The 16,709-nt window shown below is 50.2% G+C and overlaps 1 protein-coding gene across 1 annotated transcript; it reads right to left on the reverse strand.

Moving 5' to 3' along the window:
- Positions 1-7,364: 7,364 nt before the first annotated feature.
- On the reverse strand, positions 7,365-10,110 carry LOC110204133 (SUN domain-containing protein 2-like). The gene is given in 8 exon segments (XM_078146947.1): positions 7,365-7,394; positions 7,663-7,755; positions 8,583-8,750; positions 8,903-8,994; positions 8,997-9,026; positions 9,255-9,339; positions 9,518-9,749; positions 10,106-10,110. Coding segments are annotated over 8 exon segments (735 nt in total).
- Between the last annotated feature and the right edge of the window lie 6,599 nt (positions 10,111-16,709).

Consider the following 16,709-nt stretch of genomic DNA (forward strand, 5'->3'; position numbering starts at 1 on the left):
CAGCTGGACTCTGGTGTTTGCAGGAGGAGCACAGCCAAGGCCGGGCATAGGTGGGTAACGAACCCCATTCTGGGCAGACAAGAGGGGCATGTGCCACGAGGACACTAGGTGAGTCAACCCTGGGCACAGGACTGTTGCCAGTCCTCCCTCTTCCCAAGCACACTCACGTACGCCGGTACACAGAAACAAAGGCACGCACACAGAGGCCACTGTCTCTCACACGTGTACGCAGGCACTCACAGCACTAGGCAAATCAACCAGACTTTGTCGTAGAGGGAGGTGAAATGCATGCCATTCCTTGGCGTTGGGACTTGAGCCCTGTCCTGGTCAACTCGATTTTCGGTTGGTTGGTTTGTTTGTGTGAGAGGGACATGAAGCAGTGGATCAAAGAGTCCTGGCACTGAGCGACTCCACTCAGTCATGGACGACGCTGTTCCTGGGGATTTTGTGGGGAGAGCTTAGGGGATGGAGCGGAGGCAGAGGTGCAAAGCGGGTAACTCTGGGGGAGGGGCCAGAGGGGCCCTCGCATAGAGGGGGGCACGGAGCTTCAGAAACTCCATCTGTCTAACACCTTTTCTCCCGGCCACGCCATGCCACAGTGTGGCCCGACGGGGTCCCTGCTGAGACGGCTATGTCCATTCCCCGAGCGCCCCATCTGCATCAGCGTCCGGGTGCTTTGATGGCTACCAGAGTGAGATCGGGGCAATGCTGGCGCGTGCCAGACGAACTGTGAGAACAAAGAAGGCGTGAGCTCTTGCTAGGGGCAGTCACACTTTGCTCCTGGCAGGATCATCCTTGGCCTGGGGCTGCCCCAGTTTAGAAGCTTTGCTAGAGACCAGCTGGGCACTGGCATTGGGAGGTTCAGATTGGGTATAAAATGGTAATGAGCCCCATTCTGTCCCGACAAGAGGGGCATATGGGGCCAGGGGATTGGGAGGGTCAGCGCTGTGCCCTGGAGTGTGGCTTGCCTACCCTCCCCCCAAACACAAATAAGCACACAACACACACACACACACACACACACACACACACAACACACACACAGAGGCGCTTCCACCACTAGGGAAAACAAATGGACTTTTTCCGAGAGGGCGATGGAAAGGCATGCTATGTCTTGGCATTCGGAAATGCGCCTCGGCCAGGACTATTGGATTTTGGTGTTGTTTGTCGGAGAGGGAGATGATTCAGGGCCCAAAGAGCCTGTGGTTGAGGGACTCCGCTCAGTCATGGACATCGCTGTTCCTGGCGATTTTGGGGCAGATGTTAAGTGAAAGAACAGAGGTAACTGCGTCCAGGAGCAAGTCTTTATGCCTTTCCACCTCCTTATTCTTTTTTTCTGTATTTGTTTCTTTGTTTAATTGAATTTTATAGTAAACTCAAACCCCAGCACACAAATTAAGAATAGAGAATAAAATACGTATCATAAACTCAAATAGTGGAAATTACCTGCAAAATAAGGAAAGGGGGAAAAAAGCCTGTCATGTGTATAACAGAATAGGAGAGATGATTGAAAATAAGTATAGATAAATTTTCATTTCAAAAAAGCCTGTATGATAAATGATACAATTTGTGTCAACAACTGTGCATCTTTTATTGACTTCCTGCTAAGTTTTTCTTATTCTCTACCCTGCACTTTTTAAACTTTGTTCTTTCATTCCCCACTTTTCCCCACCACCAAGTACCACCCCTTGTAGGCTACAACTGAGTGTGAATATAATTCTCTATTGCTATCAATACATTCATAGACTTGTATAAACATAGAAACCTACCCATATAGATATACATTCCAAAATTCTACTCTTTATCTTTGTGTATATCTGTGTTTGCCTGTCCCTTATGACTCCTCTACTTTCCTTTTACCCACTACATTGTCCTTCCATGACTTAGTCTACACATCTCCAAGGATCCCTCCCCTATCCTACTCTTCCGGTAATCTGCCCTCCTATAGCCCCTTCTAACCTATTCCCTCACCCTGCGCTCTAGAGATTCCTTCCTTTTCTTCTCCATCCTCCCAATCCCTTCACTGTTTGATTTCTTCTAAATTGAGGATATGATTCTGTTACTCTCAGTTTGTTACAATTAGTTGATGTGAAAAGAAGAATGTCTTTTGGTCAATCTTGTAAATGCCTGAAAGGAAGCATCCACTTTGATGAGGGGTTTTTTATTTGTACATGACGAGAAGTTGGAATTGTTTGATTGATATGTACCATCTTGAAACTGATGACTCAACAGACTGTGTGTTCATTGGAGTCCATCTTTTCATAGAAATTGTTCTGTGATTAATTCTAGAGTGGAATCTCATCCTCCAGCTAGGGGAATGAATGTGAAGTCTAGAAACTGGGTTTGAATTTATGAATGTAAAGTATAAAACCTGGTTCTAATTTTGCTGTTTTGATTTCAGTTTCTTATCAGCATGACAGTTGGCCAAGGTTCCAGTTTTGATTTTATACTACTAGAGACATGAGGGTTGAGTTATCTCTCATTATTTGCCCTGGTTATTGGCAAGGTAATTTAAAATTGTGTTCAGATCGACTTTGTAGGAGATTTCCACCAAGAAAGAGCTATATCCCTGAGAGATCATACATATGGGAAAAGGAGCCACCAATACAAACATATTTATAGCAGCTCTTTTGGCGGTGGCAAAGAATTAGAAATTGAGAGGATGCCCATCAATTGGGAAATGACTGAACAAGTTGGATGTGGTATGTGAATGGAATGGAATACTATTGTGTTGTAAGAAATGATGAACAGGCTGACTTCAGAAAAACCTGGAAAGACTTGTATGGTCTGATGCTGAGTCAAGTGAGCAGAGAAACAAGAGAAGATACTACACAGTAACAGCCACTTTGTGCCATGACTTATATTGACAGACTTGACCCTTCTCAGCATTATAAGGATCGAAGACATCTCCAAAGACCTGATGATAAAAAAAAGCTATCCACATCCAAAGAAAGAAGTATAAACTTTGAATGCACATCAAAGCATACCATCAGCTAGTTTTTCCTTCTGTTGTCTTTTTCTTGCCTCTTTCTGGTGGTTCCTCGGATTGGTTCTAATTCTTGTCTTCAACATCACTAATTTCAAAACATATTTAATAGGAATATATATGTATAGCCAATATCAAATTGTGTACTGTCTTGTGGAGGGACGTGGGGAAGAAGGGGGAGAAACGTTTAAAACTCAAAAACTTAGGGAAGTGACTGTTGACAATTCAAAATAAATTAAAAATTTTAAAAAAGAAAAATGATTTTCCTCAGTATTCATTCTCTTGGAAACTCAAGAGCTTCCCCATCTCCCTTTCTTCCTAAGTTCAATTCTTCTTCAGTAGGACATTAACATGTAATCCCAGTGGGTCTATTCCTATCCATTCTGTTTCCTAAATGGGTCTAGGAGAATGTTGATTCCTCCCTATTGTCAAGACAGGTGATCTCTCTTGGAACAGAATGCAGTGACCAGGGTCACCAAGACCAACATTTTCATATGGGCAACGCTGAGAGTTGATTTTTCTCCCTTCGGAAAAGCTACTCCTCGAAGAGCATATACATCTGTATCACCCAAAAGGCAATTTGAGTCAGTTCTGAACTTCCCCACAATGGGTGACCTAGTTTTGGACTGAACTTCCATGCAATGCATGTTACGCCAGCTTGAGAGAAATTACAGTGTGAATACACACAGGCCAATTTCACTTCTCTCTTTCTTAGAGCTGACTCTCTTCATAACTGGGGTTTGTTTTCTTTGGGTTTACATGGAGCAGGTGGGTGCCATAGACCTGCACCTTAGGAAAATGAGTTGGACAAGTGAAAGGAGCAGGGAAAGACTTGAGGCAGGCAGATCCATGAGGAAAGAGTGCAGATGGGAGGTGACGAGGCTTGGACCAGGGGAGGGGCAACATCAGAGGAGAGAGAGCGTAGTTTCTGACAGATACTGCAGTGGTGAAACTGACGAGAGGTGCTGCCAAGGTAAAATCGGCAAGAAATTGTATAGAGGGAAACTGGACAATTCTTGGCAAGAGGTTGGACTTGGGGAGTTGAGAGATAGTATCAGTCCAGGATGAGGCCAAGTTTGGAGGGCCTGGAAGATGGTAGTGCCCTCCATAGTAATAGGGAAGGTAGGAGGGGGAAGTTTAGGGGAAACATAATGACATCTGTTTTAGATATGTTGAGTTGGAGATGTGTATTGGACATCCAATTTCTGACATTCAAAGAGCAACTAGAGATGAAAGACAGAAGGTCAGCATGCAGATTCAGGCAGAATAGGTACATGTGAGAATCATCAGCATAGAGAGGACCATGAAATCCATGGGAGCTGATGAGATCACCAAGTCAAGTAGAATGGAAGGAGAAAAGAAGGTCAGGATGGAGCCCAGGGCCCTCTTCTCCTTCACACTCTTTTCTCTCCTGAGTTTTTTGACTCCACCCTCACCTGGTTTTCCTCCCACCTAGGTGCTTGTTATTGTCAGTCTCCTTCTCTGGAGTTTCATGTACGTCACACCTGCTACCCTGGGATGCCACCCCCCTACCGCAGAGGTCTATAGCATCTCTGCATTGAAGACCCACAAAGGCCTACTCTAGGCCTACTAGATGCAGTGGATTGTCTTGGGATAACAGTGGGAACTAGGTAAGCTTGCAATCCTTTTGCCATTGTCTTTTTAGGAGGCAGAGGTCTGTTAGCCTCACTTCCCATTCAGGACTTTAGAGAAGGTGCATTGGTTCATCATTAGAGAAGGTGCATTGCAACCTCAGTGGCACAAATGTTTGATCAGACTCTCAGCACTTCTCCCCCTCAGGTCAATGGAGTGGTTTGCTTGCATGGTAAGAGAGCAGCGATCCAAGGGACAAAAAGATGCATTTGTTGCTTATGCTGCCAGGATCAGAGATCCCTTGGAAAACAGAGCCCTCTGAGCAGCTAATGTTCACTTCGATTAGAGAAATGCTGCCAAGTGATCTCAGATTTTAGCAAAGCTTTTGACTGAGTCACAGATGCCAGGTGGATTTGGAAATAGTTAAGGGGTTCAATGAAATGAGTGAACAGGGAAGGGAAGCGGGCATTCTCCCTAACCTAACCTGTCAGCCAAAAAGTACTGCATTGAACCCCAATTCATTCGAAGTTGACATTAGTTAGAGTGTCTGAAGGGCCAGAAGAAATCTTTTCATCTGGTTTGGAAGTATAGAGAGATATGGGCTCAGAACTTCTGTAGAGTAATGGGACTATCTTGGGGCCCCACAGCCCTATTTCTGCCCACTCTGGATGGGGTGACAGGAAACCCAGCGGCGTCTGGAGGCCTCCTTCCATTTCTGGTTTACTCTCCATGGAGTTCCTTCTTCCCCAGTCTGCCTCTCCTAGAGACATCTGTGGGACTGCGTGGTCAAGCCGTGGCTGGCCACAATTCTGCTCTGAAGGAAGACTATTTTCAACAGCCTAAGGAACAGGCTGTCCTGAGGGGATGCTCTGACACTGAGATTCCAGCCTCGGGATGGGGAATTCCCATCTGCAAGGCACTTGCTCCCTTCTAACAATTTCCCAGCAGCCTGCTCTTCACTGGCAATCAAGACTCTGATGCTCCAGGGGCCGTTTCCATTCTGACTTTGCTGGTGGCTGCCCAGGATCTAGCCAAATGCTCCACCTCCTGGGCATCCTCTGGCCACCTCTCCAGCTCTGGATCTCCAAGACAGGGCTTGGGCTTGGCTCCATCTACTGCCCAGTGCACTCCCCCTACCCCCAGGCCTCCCTCAGCAGAACAGAAGGTGCCCTTTGAACAGCTGGTTTCCACCACAATCCTGCCTCTTTGCCCCCACTGCTCCAGCAGGTGGCTTCAACAGCAACCTCCCTGTGAGGAGTAGATAGGAAGCAAACACAGATTCAAGAGAAAATTGTTTTTTTTCCCCTAGGCATGAATGAGAATCTATCCATTACAAAATACAACTAGAGAATTCACAGTATCTTTGTGATGGGAAAGAGCGAAGTCCCTCTATGGAGGTTCCTATGTAGAGCTCCTGAACTGCCAGCTTCCTGGGGAGGGGACAAAAGCAGAGGGAGCAGACGGGCTGAGGGGCAGCTGGGGTCAGCCCCACCTACTGCTGCTGGTCCCTGAAACCTACAGAAGAGTGGGCCCCTCTGCTGGCCTCAGGACCCAGTGGTCTGCCCTGTGGTGTGAACCGCTGCCTTCCCTCCTGATGGTAAGAGGGAGAAAGGACTGTGATGCCATTGTGGGCATCAGTGCTTGATGGGTGCCCTGCCTCGGGAAGCTGGGGCTGCAGTGAATTTAACTCTGGGCCTACAGGGAGGCAGCCAGAAATGAAGCCCTTAGCTGTTCTATCTGAGAAAAAAGAACCTTGAACTACATCTCTGTACAATAGAAACACTTCTATCTCTATACATAATAATCTGAGGTTCAGTGGGCCAAAACATTTGCCTTCCCTCTCCCACACCAGCCTTAACTGCAAAAAGCTCCCCCAACCCAAACCCTATCCCCATAAACTTAATACCTGCTCATATGCTAACCAAGCTCAAAGGAACTAGACAGAGGTCAGAGTAAGAGCCTGATGAGCCTCCAATGCCCTGTTTCCCTGTAGAGCACTTGGGCCATGTGAGGTGCAGCTCAGGGATAAAGGGCAGCTTTGACTCAATGCCTACCCTACAAGAGGCCAGGCAAGGACCCTTCTCCTCAGGCTCCTGGCCAGTCTCCTCCCCACCATAGCCATAAGCTGGAGCTGATGGTCCCAAAGGAGAGACCACAGTGACTGAGCTTCAGGTCAGGAGGTGGAAGAAGGCATGGCTAAAGTGGAAATGTAGAGTCTCTGGGCCGCCGAGGAAGGCAGGAGAAACCTGGCAGCAGTAGGAGAAGGGAAGGCGCTCTCCCCATGGCCCCTGGCTGCACTCTGAGCCCCCTTCTTTGTCAGCTTTATCTAACCCACGACTAATGTTCTATCTAACAGTACTAACTTCCACTGCAGTGGAAATGAAACCCCAGTGGGTACAAGGGGCCAACTAGCTATGGCTACAACCCATGGTGACGCTGTTTCTAAATGCCACTGCAGGTGATCTTGGGTTAAAACTTCCCCCAAATCCGGTTGTTGGCCTTGTGAGAAGCAAAGGCCAGCCGGTTGTCTTCTCCATCTCTGAGTGGGCCTGGTGGGCAAGAGGGCTCCACGGAGGTTTTGTCTCTGTCCCAGAAGGCACAGTGGGCAGAAGAGATTAAGCGGGGGCAGGGAGGAGGAGGTGAGAGAGCTGCTTTGTGGCGGCTGAAGGAGGAAGGGGTGAAGGCAGCAGGCTGGGGCGGGGCTAAGTGGCAGGCTTCCCATGGACCCTGAAGCGGTAAATGCACGTATAGTCAGGGTGACCCCAGTTGCTGAGGATTCGCAGCTCTACCAGCTGGTATGGGCTGTGTCGTTGCCCTGTGGGAAGAGAGTGGGGTCAGGAAGGCCTGACATCCCTTGGTGCAAGCCCTGCCCCCACAGCCTTTGTGCCCCAGTCTTCCTTCAAAGAGCAGTGGCTCAGTTAAGTCACAAGGTTTTCCCTCAGCTTCCTATCAGATCCAAGGGGTCCTGGCTTCCACTGCAGCCACTGAAAAACCACAGCAGCCCTGTGGCCAGTGATCCTGCCTTCCAGATCACCAGCCTTCCTGGGACACTGGCGGACTGCTGTGGGAGCCTCCCTGCATACCTCCAAGTGGAAGGTCTGAATGGCCTCCCCAGCATTATCGTAGGTGAACTGCCCGAGGGCCACCCCGTCTGCCTGAGAATCTTCATTTAGCCCCTGTACAGAAGGAAAAGCAAAGGGAGGGGATGGATGGTCAGATGAATGGATGCCAGGCCTGTGCACAAATAGCATGCTGTTAGCACATGCATCCCAATCAATGTAGGGAAGGAAAGGAGTGGGGAGGCTGTGGGGGAGGAGGAAGAGGTGGAGGAGGACAGGCTGGAGGATGCAGTAGCAGCAGGATAAGTTGGGGAGGGGATAGGAGAACCAACAAAAGCCACCATGAGGTTGCCTTCCTTGATCCCCTCATCTGCTAGCATCTCTCTCACTAACTCAATAGACAGAGCCTTTGCCCTCCATGCCCTTGGCCTCCCTCTCAGCTTCTTCCCCTAAGCCTCTGAATGGCTTGGCACAAGCCACTAAGTGTGTGAGCCTCAATTCTTCATCTGTATCTGGATTGGGATCCTAAAGTGTCCCTCTTGCCTCCATTTGTCACCTTCTGCTCTGGCTCCCTCTTTTCTCTCAAATCCTCCTCAGGTGGATGTTCCAATTCTGCCCTGAGTGGTGACTATGTAGGGCATGGTGGTCACCGTCCCAGACCAGCTCCACCATGGCACACGTGGCCAGGGAGGCAACTTGCTGTGAAAAGGTCCTTGTGGTAGCAGTGTCATCTTGGCTCTTCTGGCTGCTGTCATTGTCCTTTCCTGGTTCCTCTTGAAGAAGAGGGGGAGGAGCAGAAGGGCTGGGCCTGGAGTCAGGAGACCAGCCTCAATGTCACACGTGTCAAATGGGCACACCGTCGCATTCCTCAGCTGGCAATGCTGCTGTGAAGAAACCACTTTCTGCCACTCTAGAAAGGAGAGCTGGGAGGCTCAGGTACTCACCAAGATGACAAAGTCCTTTGGGGCACTGGGGATGTCAGCGGTTGGGGACAGAGCTTTTGGCACGTGCTCCAAGGTGATGGCAGTGAGCTGGATGCGGGCAGACAAGCGCACCACGACGAAGCCCTGGTGGCCCCTGAATGCCCAGCAGTTGCCAGGGTAGACGTCTGGCTGTGGGCACAAGACAAGGCAGGTGAAAGGAGGCAGCAGATGGAACAGGTCCTGGTGGTGGGGCCACTCTGCCTTGGGAGCCCAGCCTCAACAGAGGACGCTGAGACATGGGACATAGAGAGGCAAGCTGGGGGACCTTTGTTCAGCGCTACCTGGAGGATGAGTCTTGGGGACTGGAAATAGCGCCACAAGGGGATGCCAAAAAGAGTGAAATGGCCAGACCACTCCGTCCTCATGCCATAGTCTGTGACGAGCGGCGGCTGACGATGCTGGCCCCTGAAAGAGCAACAGGAAAGGAGTGGGGGAGACCTGAGGGCTGGGAGGACCCAGAGATGGCCTGAGGGAGCCCTCAAGGTGAGGGGCGCTGCCTGGCCATCAGCCCTCCTAACTGCCCCGGCCCATAAGGGGCATCTTCATTTGTCAATTCCTCCTGTCTCTTCAAGTCCATCTTGATTTTCCAATCCCTTTTGTCCCAAGCCCTCTGGCTTTCTGCAGGCCACCTACCTGAAGATTCCAGGGCATAATCCACCAGCCCGATGCGATCTGCACTGTACTTTTTCAGTGCCTGCTCTACGATCTGGTGTACTTCCTAAAAGACAGGCAAGCACCATTCAGGGGATGGGCCACCTGCAGGGCTGGCCCAGTCCATGCGGGCCGGGCAAGTGAGCTACCTGGTCTGCCAGGGTTTCCCCCTCCCTCCTGGCAGCCTCCTCTCAGGGCAAACCAGTGACCCCAGCCAGGAAGATAGCGAGTGGGGCAGACCTCACCTCCTTTGTCACCCCGCTGGTCACTCCTTCCTTCACAAGGCTCAGCCTCAAGATGGCAGCAGCTTTGCCCGCACACTTATCCTGCTCCTCTGTCACATACCTCAGGATTCGGTGCTCTAGGTCACGAAGCTGGGCCTGCACCTCCCCTAGCTTCAAATGAAGGACCTGCTGAATCCAGCCAGGGACCTTAGACTCCACTAGAAGCCACCAGACGAAAGAGCTCAGCAAAGCCCTGAGCACCAGCAGAAATGAGGAAGCAAGAGGGCCTGGACAGGGGGCCTGGGGTGTCTAGAGTCACTCTGAGTTCTGGGGTCAGCACATGCCAGCTTGGTGTCAGGGAAGGGTTGGTGAACCAAGAGACTGGCATTTCTCCACTGCTTAATAATCTCATTGAACCCTCTAGGGGCTGTTATTCTCCCAGGTAACAGATGAGGAATGTCCTGTCCATATCACAAAGTCCACCCAGTAGGCCTACATGTATGGGAAGCGCCCAGTGGACAGCTTCGAGGGTGGTACCTCCCTTGGCTGACATAGCCCAATTTAGATGGAGAGATGCAGGTGGCCTAAGTCGGGGATGGGAGGACTCACCTCATTGCGCAGGGCCACCATCTTCTCTGGCCCAAGGTGTGATTCTTTCTCCACCTCAGCCTGGCTCTGGCTCAAGGCCACTAGCTCCTGCCTCAGGCCAACCAGCTGGGCCTCTAGGGAACCCATCTGCTTTGGCCTTGTTTCCACAAAGCCTTCTTGGGAAGAACTAGCCAATGACAAAAAGAAAGGGCAAGGTCAAGCTGGAGAATAGGCACTGGAGGATGGAGTCAAACAGAGGCCAGGAAATGGAACTGAAGGGGTTCTCCTGAACACAACCATGACTCAGTGCGAAGGACAGAGTCAGAGGCCTGGCTGAAAGTCTTTGCTGACATCCACTCCCTGCGAGACCCTGGGCACACCATTTCCCTCCCAGGCCTCAGTACCTTCAACTGTTCTCTGAGGTCTGCTTCAGTTTGGATCCATCTATGCACATGCTCACCCAAGGCTTCTGGCTCCACTGACCACCGTCTCCCAGGGAATGTCACTTGTGCTCGCTCTGCTCTAGCTTTCGACCCCTCCTTCCCTCCTTTTCTCTTTGCCAGTCATTTGGGGGCCTTACCTGTGCCACTCAGATGTCTTGTGCACCACCCCGCTTTCCAGCTCCTGTAAGGAAAAAGAGGACACAATGAGACCGAGGAAAACACCAACCTTTACCCGGAGAATCCTAGAGAGTCAACGAAAAGAAATCGGTGAAAACAACGCCTTCAACCAAATTGCAGGATCGAAAAGAAACCCATGAAAACCATCAGCATTTCCATACATCAACTAAGAAAATCCAGCAGAGAGATAAGATAGAGATATTCCATTGAAAACAGCAGTGGTCCGCATACAATACCTGGAGTATACCTAGCAAGACACACAGCGGAACTCCAGGAACACCATTACAAAACATCCTTCCCACAGAGAGACAAATCTCAACAATTGGAGATAGATTCATTGCTCATGGGTATGTCAAGCCAACAGAAGCAAAGGGACCAAAGTACCTAAATTCACTTACTTATTCAGTGTCATACCAATCCCACCACCAGGAAAGTATTTGGGCAGCAAAGAACCAGAAACAAAGGCGAGAAGCATCCGCAGGGGAATGGCGAAACCAACTGTGGCTTATGGACACAATGAAGTATTCGAATGTTGTAAGGAAGCACAAGTGTGTTGTATACAGATACACATGACAAGACTTATATGAAGTGGGGCAAAGTGAGAGAAATGAAGGAACAGTACCAGATAAACAAGCACCACAGACAACCATGTAAATGGAGCGATTAAGCAACATCCCAGACTAAATGTTGTGAAAAGATCATGTCCGAGCGTGGCCCCAAAGATGAGCAAGGAGGACATTCTTCTCTTCCCCTAATGCTGGGCTGGGAGTCTACTGACATGGAATCTGCACAGAAGGCAGATCTCTGATGCTGAGTTGGTTGGTTTTCCTGAACTCGTTTCTTTCCCTCTTGTTTTATTCTTCTGCTTAAGGGATGGCTATGTGGAAGGGGAGATGGAGAGGCTATACTGAGAAAGGTGGGGGATATGAAAGCAGAACGAGAAACTCTAAAGTCACTGATAAATATGTGTGTGTGTGTGTGTGTGTGTGTGTGTGTGTGTGTGTGTGTACTATTGTATAGATAAAGTTTGGTATGAATTTGGGTTATTTCTGTTCTTGTTTGAACTTTTGATCTGCCTGCAAGCTCATCATGGCTCCAAAACTCAAATGGATAAGCTGTTGGTGGGTAGCCAACATGATCTGCACATGGCCTTCATGTCTTCCCCCTTGGTGAAGTGTTCTAGTCTCCCCGGGCTCCCAGGGTCACCGCACCGTGTGACAAGGTGCTAGGGGGCCTCTTGTGGGAGGCAACTGATTTCAATTGAAGCGGGGGAAGTGATGAGGCTGAGTTTTGGAGAGGCAGACATTGAATTGCCCAAGGTCTGAAAGTCAGCAAATGGCAAAGCTTGAACTTTGATCCTGTCTCCCACACTGGGTTGAGAGGAATGAAGTGGATTGTGAGTGGTTTGTCTGGCCATCTTGTGCAAAGCATTCCTGACACTGAGCTGGACACTGACCTGGAAATATGAGGGGGACTGTCCTGATTCCCAACGGTCCTCTGTCCTGCCGCTGCCCTTGGCTGCCCACCAGGCGAGCACAGCAGGGGGTAAGGTCTGTAGTCCATAGGGGTAGAAATACCAAGCACCTAGCACATGGGACAAAAGGCTAATTGAGGTAGAGGCTGAGGTGCCAGAAGGGCAAGAAGTCCAGGGTGAGGACTTCCACCCAGACAGAGTATGGCAGTGTCACCTCTAAGTGAGCTAGGACCCCAGCCCCAGGAAGGCAGATGGGCTAGGGGCTCCATGATCTGGAAGGCTATGGCTAGAGCCACTTCACCCAAAGAGTCTTCAGGAAAGGTTCCCTCTCTCATGATCCTCTCAGAACTCATGAAATCTTTTGGATGAAGCAAAATAGGGAAAGTTTCAGCTGGGAGAGGACATGGAGACTGAACCCAAGTGCTGCCTTGTGGTCCCAAGCCTGGTCAACACTTGGCCCTGTCCCTTTTGAATGAGGAGCAGAATGCTCTACAGAGAGGCTGACTGCAGACAGCCCCTGGTGACCATCTGCTTGTGGTGTCATCATTCCCTAGCTGGACTTGATGTCATACTGAGTGATGTCATGGTTCCTGTCCAAGAGTGCAGCCCTTTTGGGATCATGCAGGGAGGAACGCCCTCTCTGTTCTCACCAATGACAAAGGGCAAGGCCCTCCAGACCTGGCACTGGCTGTATGTCTAGCTCAGATAACAGATTCCTTCCTGACTCAGCTCCTCTAGCAATCTCCCAGCCTTGGTGCCAGGTCAGTGACCACTGAGGGTACAGATAAATCACCTCCCTGTCCCTGACATGCTCAAGGTAGGAGGAATGGCCACCCTGACCTTGAAGCATGCAGCTCTGAAGTCTACATACGCAAGATGAACAATAAAGGTTTGTTGGATTGGATGGAGAGGAGAAGGACAGACAGCACAGAACTCTTACATTTGAGGCACGAGAGCTTGCTCATATGTCGCCCGGGTCCATTTTCCCAGTTCTTCGGTGCCTTTAGCTCCTTAAAGGATCCTCTTCAAAGCTCTGTCTTCCAAACTTTCCTTTGGCAGCCCTGTCCCCAAGCTTTTGTCCTTCCCACCCTACTGGAGTGGCTACTCTGGGTACTCCTCAAAGCTCACCATAACCCTGAAAACCCACACAACAATACCCCCAAGACAAAGAGGAGCAACTTCTTCCAAGTTCGAAAGCTGCTGGATTTTATCAAGGTGAAGGAGGAGATGTTAGGGCCTGCCCTTCCCCACCCCAGGCTCCTGGGGGACCCTCCCTGAGTGTCAAATGAAACAACTAAAACGCTCTTCTCCCTCCCACCTCCACCCCTGCCACTGGGCACCCAAGAAGAGGAGAACTGGGCTTGTATGGACAGTCCTTGGGGTAAAGTGGAAGGAGAAAACTTGGCTTTTTGAAAGGCACTCATGTTGTTATGCCAGGTGACATACTGCCCTTTGACAGGTCCGGTGGAAGATGTCTCCCTGTCAGACCTCCATCACCACTAGGTTCATATGGTGCTCATGAATTAGGCAGTCTTCTTTGGTCTCAGTCCTTACAATGCTTGTCAGTTTGGACTTGGAAGAGCTGCAGGAGGAAGCCCTGCTGAGGCAGGCTGGTCACCATCGGCCTAGCTTGTGGCCCCAAGAATCCAAGGCATGGCTGGGCCACCTGTGGGCCTTCAGGACACATGTGTTCCAGTAGGTCCTCCAGCGTGGCTGCAGTTCTCAGAATCAATCCCCTTCAGCAAAGGATTGATGCTGTAAAACTTGCTCAGTCCAAAAGTCACACTGAAGGACCTAGAAGGCCACATGTGGCCTGGAGATCTCCGGTTCTCCACCCCTGCTCTAGAGGCTCCTGGACTAAGCCCTGGAGGCAGCCTGGAAACCTGGCCATGCTCCTCCACAGAGAAACTGTAAGCATGGCCTGGAGACCTGGAAGACTTGGCAGAAAATTCTGGATTGGAACCCCAAAAGAAGGAGTGTCCCTAGAAACTCAGGACCCTCAGACTAACAGAGGGGAGCTCACCAGATTCAGTTGTGATCAGAGTCAGGAACTACTGAGGGGAGAGCTCCTAAATGATACTCAGGAAGAGAGTCCCACTTGTAGTCAGAGCCAACCCACTTCCCTGAAAAGAAAAGAGGAATGTGGGCTTATGTGTGCTGCTAAATTTTGAACAACCAGCTCTGGAAGAGGGTAAGGCTCACACAACCTACTTCTCCCACCATCATCTTCAGTGGGGATACCCTATGAAGCCCTAATTGGTAGCTGACTCTCAGGAGCAAGTTCCAGCTGGTTCCAGCATACCCCTGGCCCTGACCTGAGTTTATCTTAATATTCGTTGCATAAAAGTCTCAAAAAGCTGAAAAGGAACAGGGCAAAGCCTAAGGGGATATTGACCTCGAGGGCAATGGTGTCTTTTGGAGCAGTGGATCTTACATTCTGACAGGCCCCAGGGAGGCCTCACTGACCTGATTAACAGAAAGAAGTCCTGGAGGGACGCAGCTGTGGACAGGCACTTCCAGGTGTTTCCGAGGCACCACTGGAATGCTCCCAAGAGCCCACCTGTAAAGATCCCAGCAGAGGGATTCAAAGGCCTCACCCTGCAAGCCCATCCTTTCCCGGAGCTAGCCCCCTCCCAGCCAGTCAACTCTACAGCTGGTTCTTGCTACTCTGCTCTTCCATCCTCCCACAGCTCTTCAGCTGTGCTTGGGGATCCTTCCATAATAAGCCCACCTCCCCACACTGTCTTAGAGTTACTCCACCCTGGCCCAGTTTGCCCCTGCAAAGGCATGAAGAAGCTCTTCTAAGTACACTGCAGTACCACTCCCCTGGGTACTGTGCCCAACCACTGGCAGAATCCACTGAAAAGTTTATTGCCAACCAGCTAAAAATGCCAAGTTTGGAGGCACAGTTATTGAAGGTGGATGCAGAGCCAGGCTGGTGGATTAGGGACGCCTGCAGAGAAGAGAAAAAATGAGGATCCACCCAGAAGGTGAACAACCATGTTTGGGATCTTGAGCCCGCCTTCGGCCTCCAAACCAGAGACTGCAAAGTTCTCTCTTCCTGTTATATGAGAGATACCAGCTCCACCCCGCTTTGAGGCACCTTTAAAGTAAATGCCGCAATGCAGGGGAATGGGGCTCCAGGGCAGAAGAAGTGATGCCTACCTGCACCATTCCTCGGAGAAGCCCTGAGGACGACCCGGGGATGTTACAGGTCAAAAGGGCCAGGTGAGGGGCTGCTCAGAGGGCTAGTGAGATGCCTGTGACCCAACCAGACTTCCTCCTCACATTCCTAGGGGCAGCAAGTATGAAGAGCAAAGACATGAGGGTGAAAAAGAAGAAGGGTGAGAAAGAAAGGGAAGGGGAAAGGCCTGGAGGGAATGAGACTGCTGGAGACTTCGAGGATGAAAAGAAATGATAGCCAAAGCCCTCTTTTGCAGTTCTTATTCCTTAAAGACATGAATGATTTTTCATGAGCGATGCAGGATCGAATAAAGCCCCAGCTACCATGGGCCACTAAGGTCTTCTTTCCAGATGAAACCACCATGATGAGGTATGAGAGGAGCTTAGAGTCAGTTGAAAATGTGTCCTAACCCACAGGCCCTTCACCCACCTGGCTTCACCCTAAGAAGCATGGGCCTTTGGGCCAGGGAGAAGAGTTTCTATGGCTTAGAGGGGTTTTCCCTGCCCAGCTTCAGGCCTCAGAGTTTCCAGGCTTCTCCATGCTCAAAGTTGCCCCTCCCAGTTCCTGTTCTCAGAAGGAGAAGGCAGCAGCAGCCAAAAGCTGGGTCAAAGGGGGAAAGGAAATTCTCTTGTTTGTGGGAAAGCAAGCAGTAGAGTGATGGCTCCACCAAAATGGGGGCAGGAAAGAAATGTGTACATGGCAGCAGCCAAGGCCCTTGGCTGCCCTGGGCAGTTGTGATGGAGAAGGCAGCTTAGTCTCCTCTGGCTCCTTTACCTGAGAGGACCCTCCTGCGTTGGTGTGCTGTCCAGCCACCTGGGAACTCCCTCTGCTGCTGCTGCTGCTGGGGCTGCTCCCTCATTAACATGTGCCTGGCAACACAGGCACAGGTGCTCGCTGGGCCAAGACATCCTCCAAGCCTTTGAGTTGAGTAATTCTAGAAATTCCAGAAAGAAAGAAAGAGAACCAGTGCTTACTGACTGAGTCATTTGACTTTATATTCTGGGAGACCCTCAGAAGGAACTGATGCTGGGCACCTTGAAAGGAAGGGACCACATTCCTAGACTTCTTCCTCCAAAACAAAAGATGGGCTCGAAGCTTCTCTCCTAAGTGTTTCTGAAGCATCTCCCAGCACATTGATGACGGCTGCCTATCAGCCTCATGGCCTGCATTCAGCCCTTACTCAGCCTGGCCACTGCCTCTACTCTTGATAGGATCTGCAGTAGCCTTCCCTGCTGAAGCAGAGACTCCACTCTCTGCTAACTCCTTTCTGGATCTCCTCCTTAGAGCATCTTTATCCAATCTGAGCTGAACTGGCCTTATATTTGTTCTCAGGTTGCTTCAACAAAC

Source organism: Phascolarctos cinereus, unplaced genomic scaffold, assembly GCF_003287225.1.
Source record: "Phascolarctos cinereus isolate Bilbo 61053 unplaced genomic scaffold, phaCin_HiC Scaffold_113;HRSCAF=664, whole genome shotgun sequence".
Lineage (NCBI taxonomy): Eukaryota > Metazoa > Chordata > Mammalia > Diprotodontia > Phascolarctidae > Phascolarctos > Phascolarctos cinereus.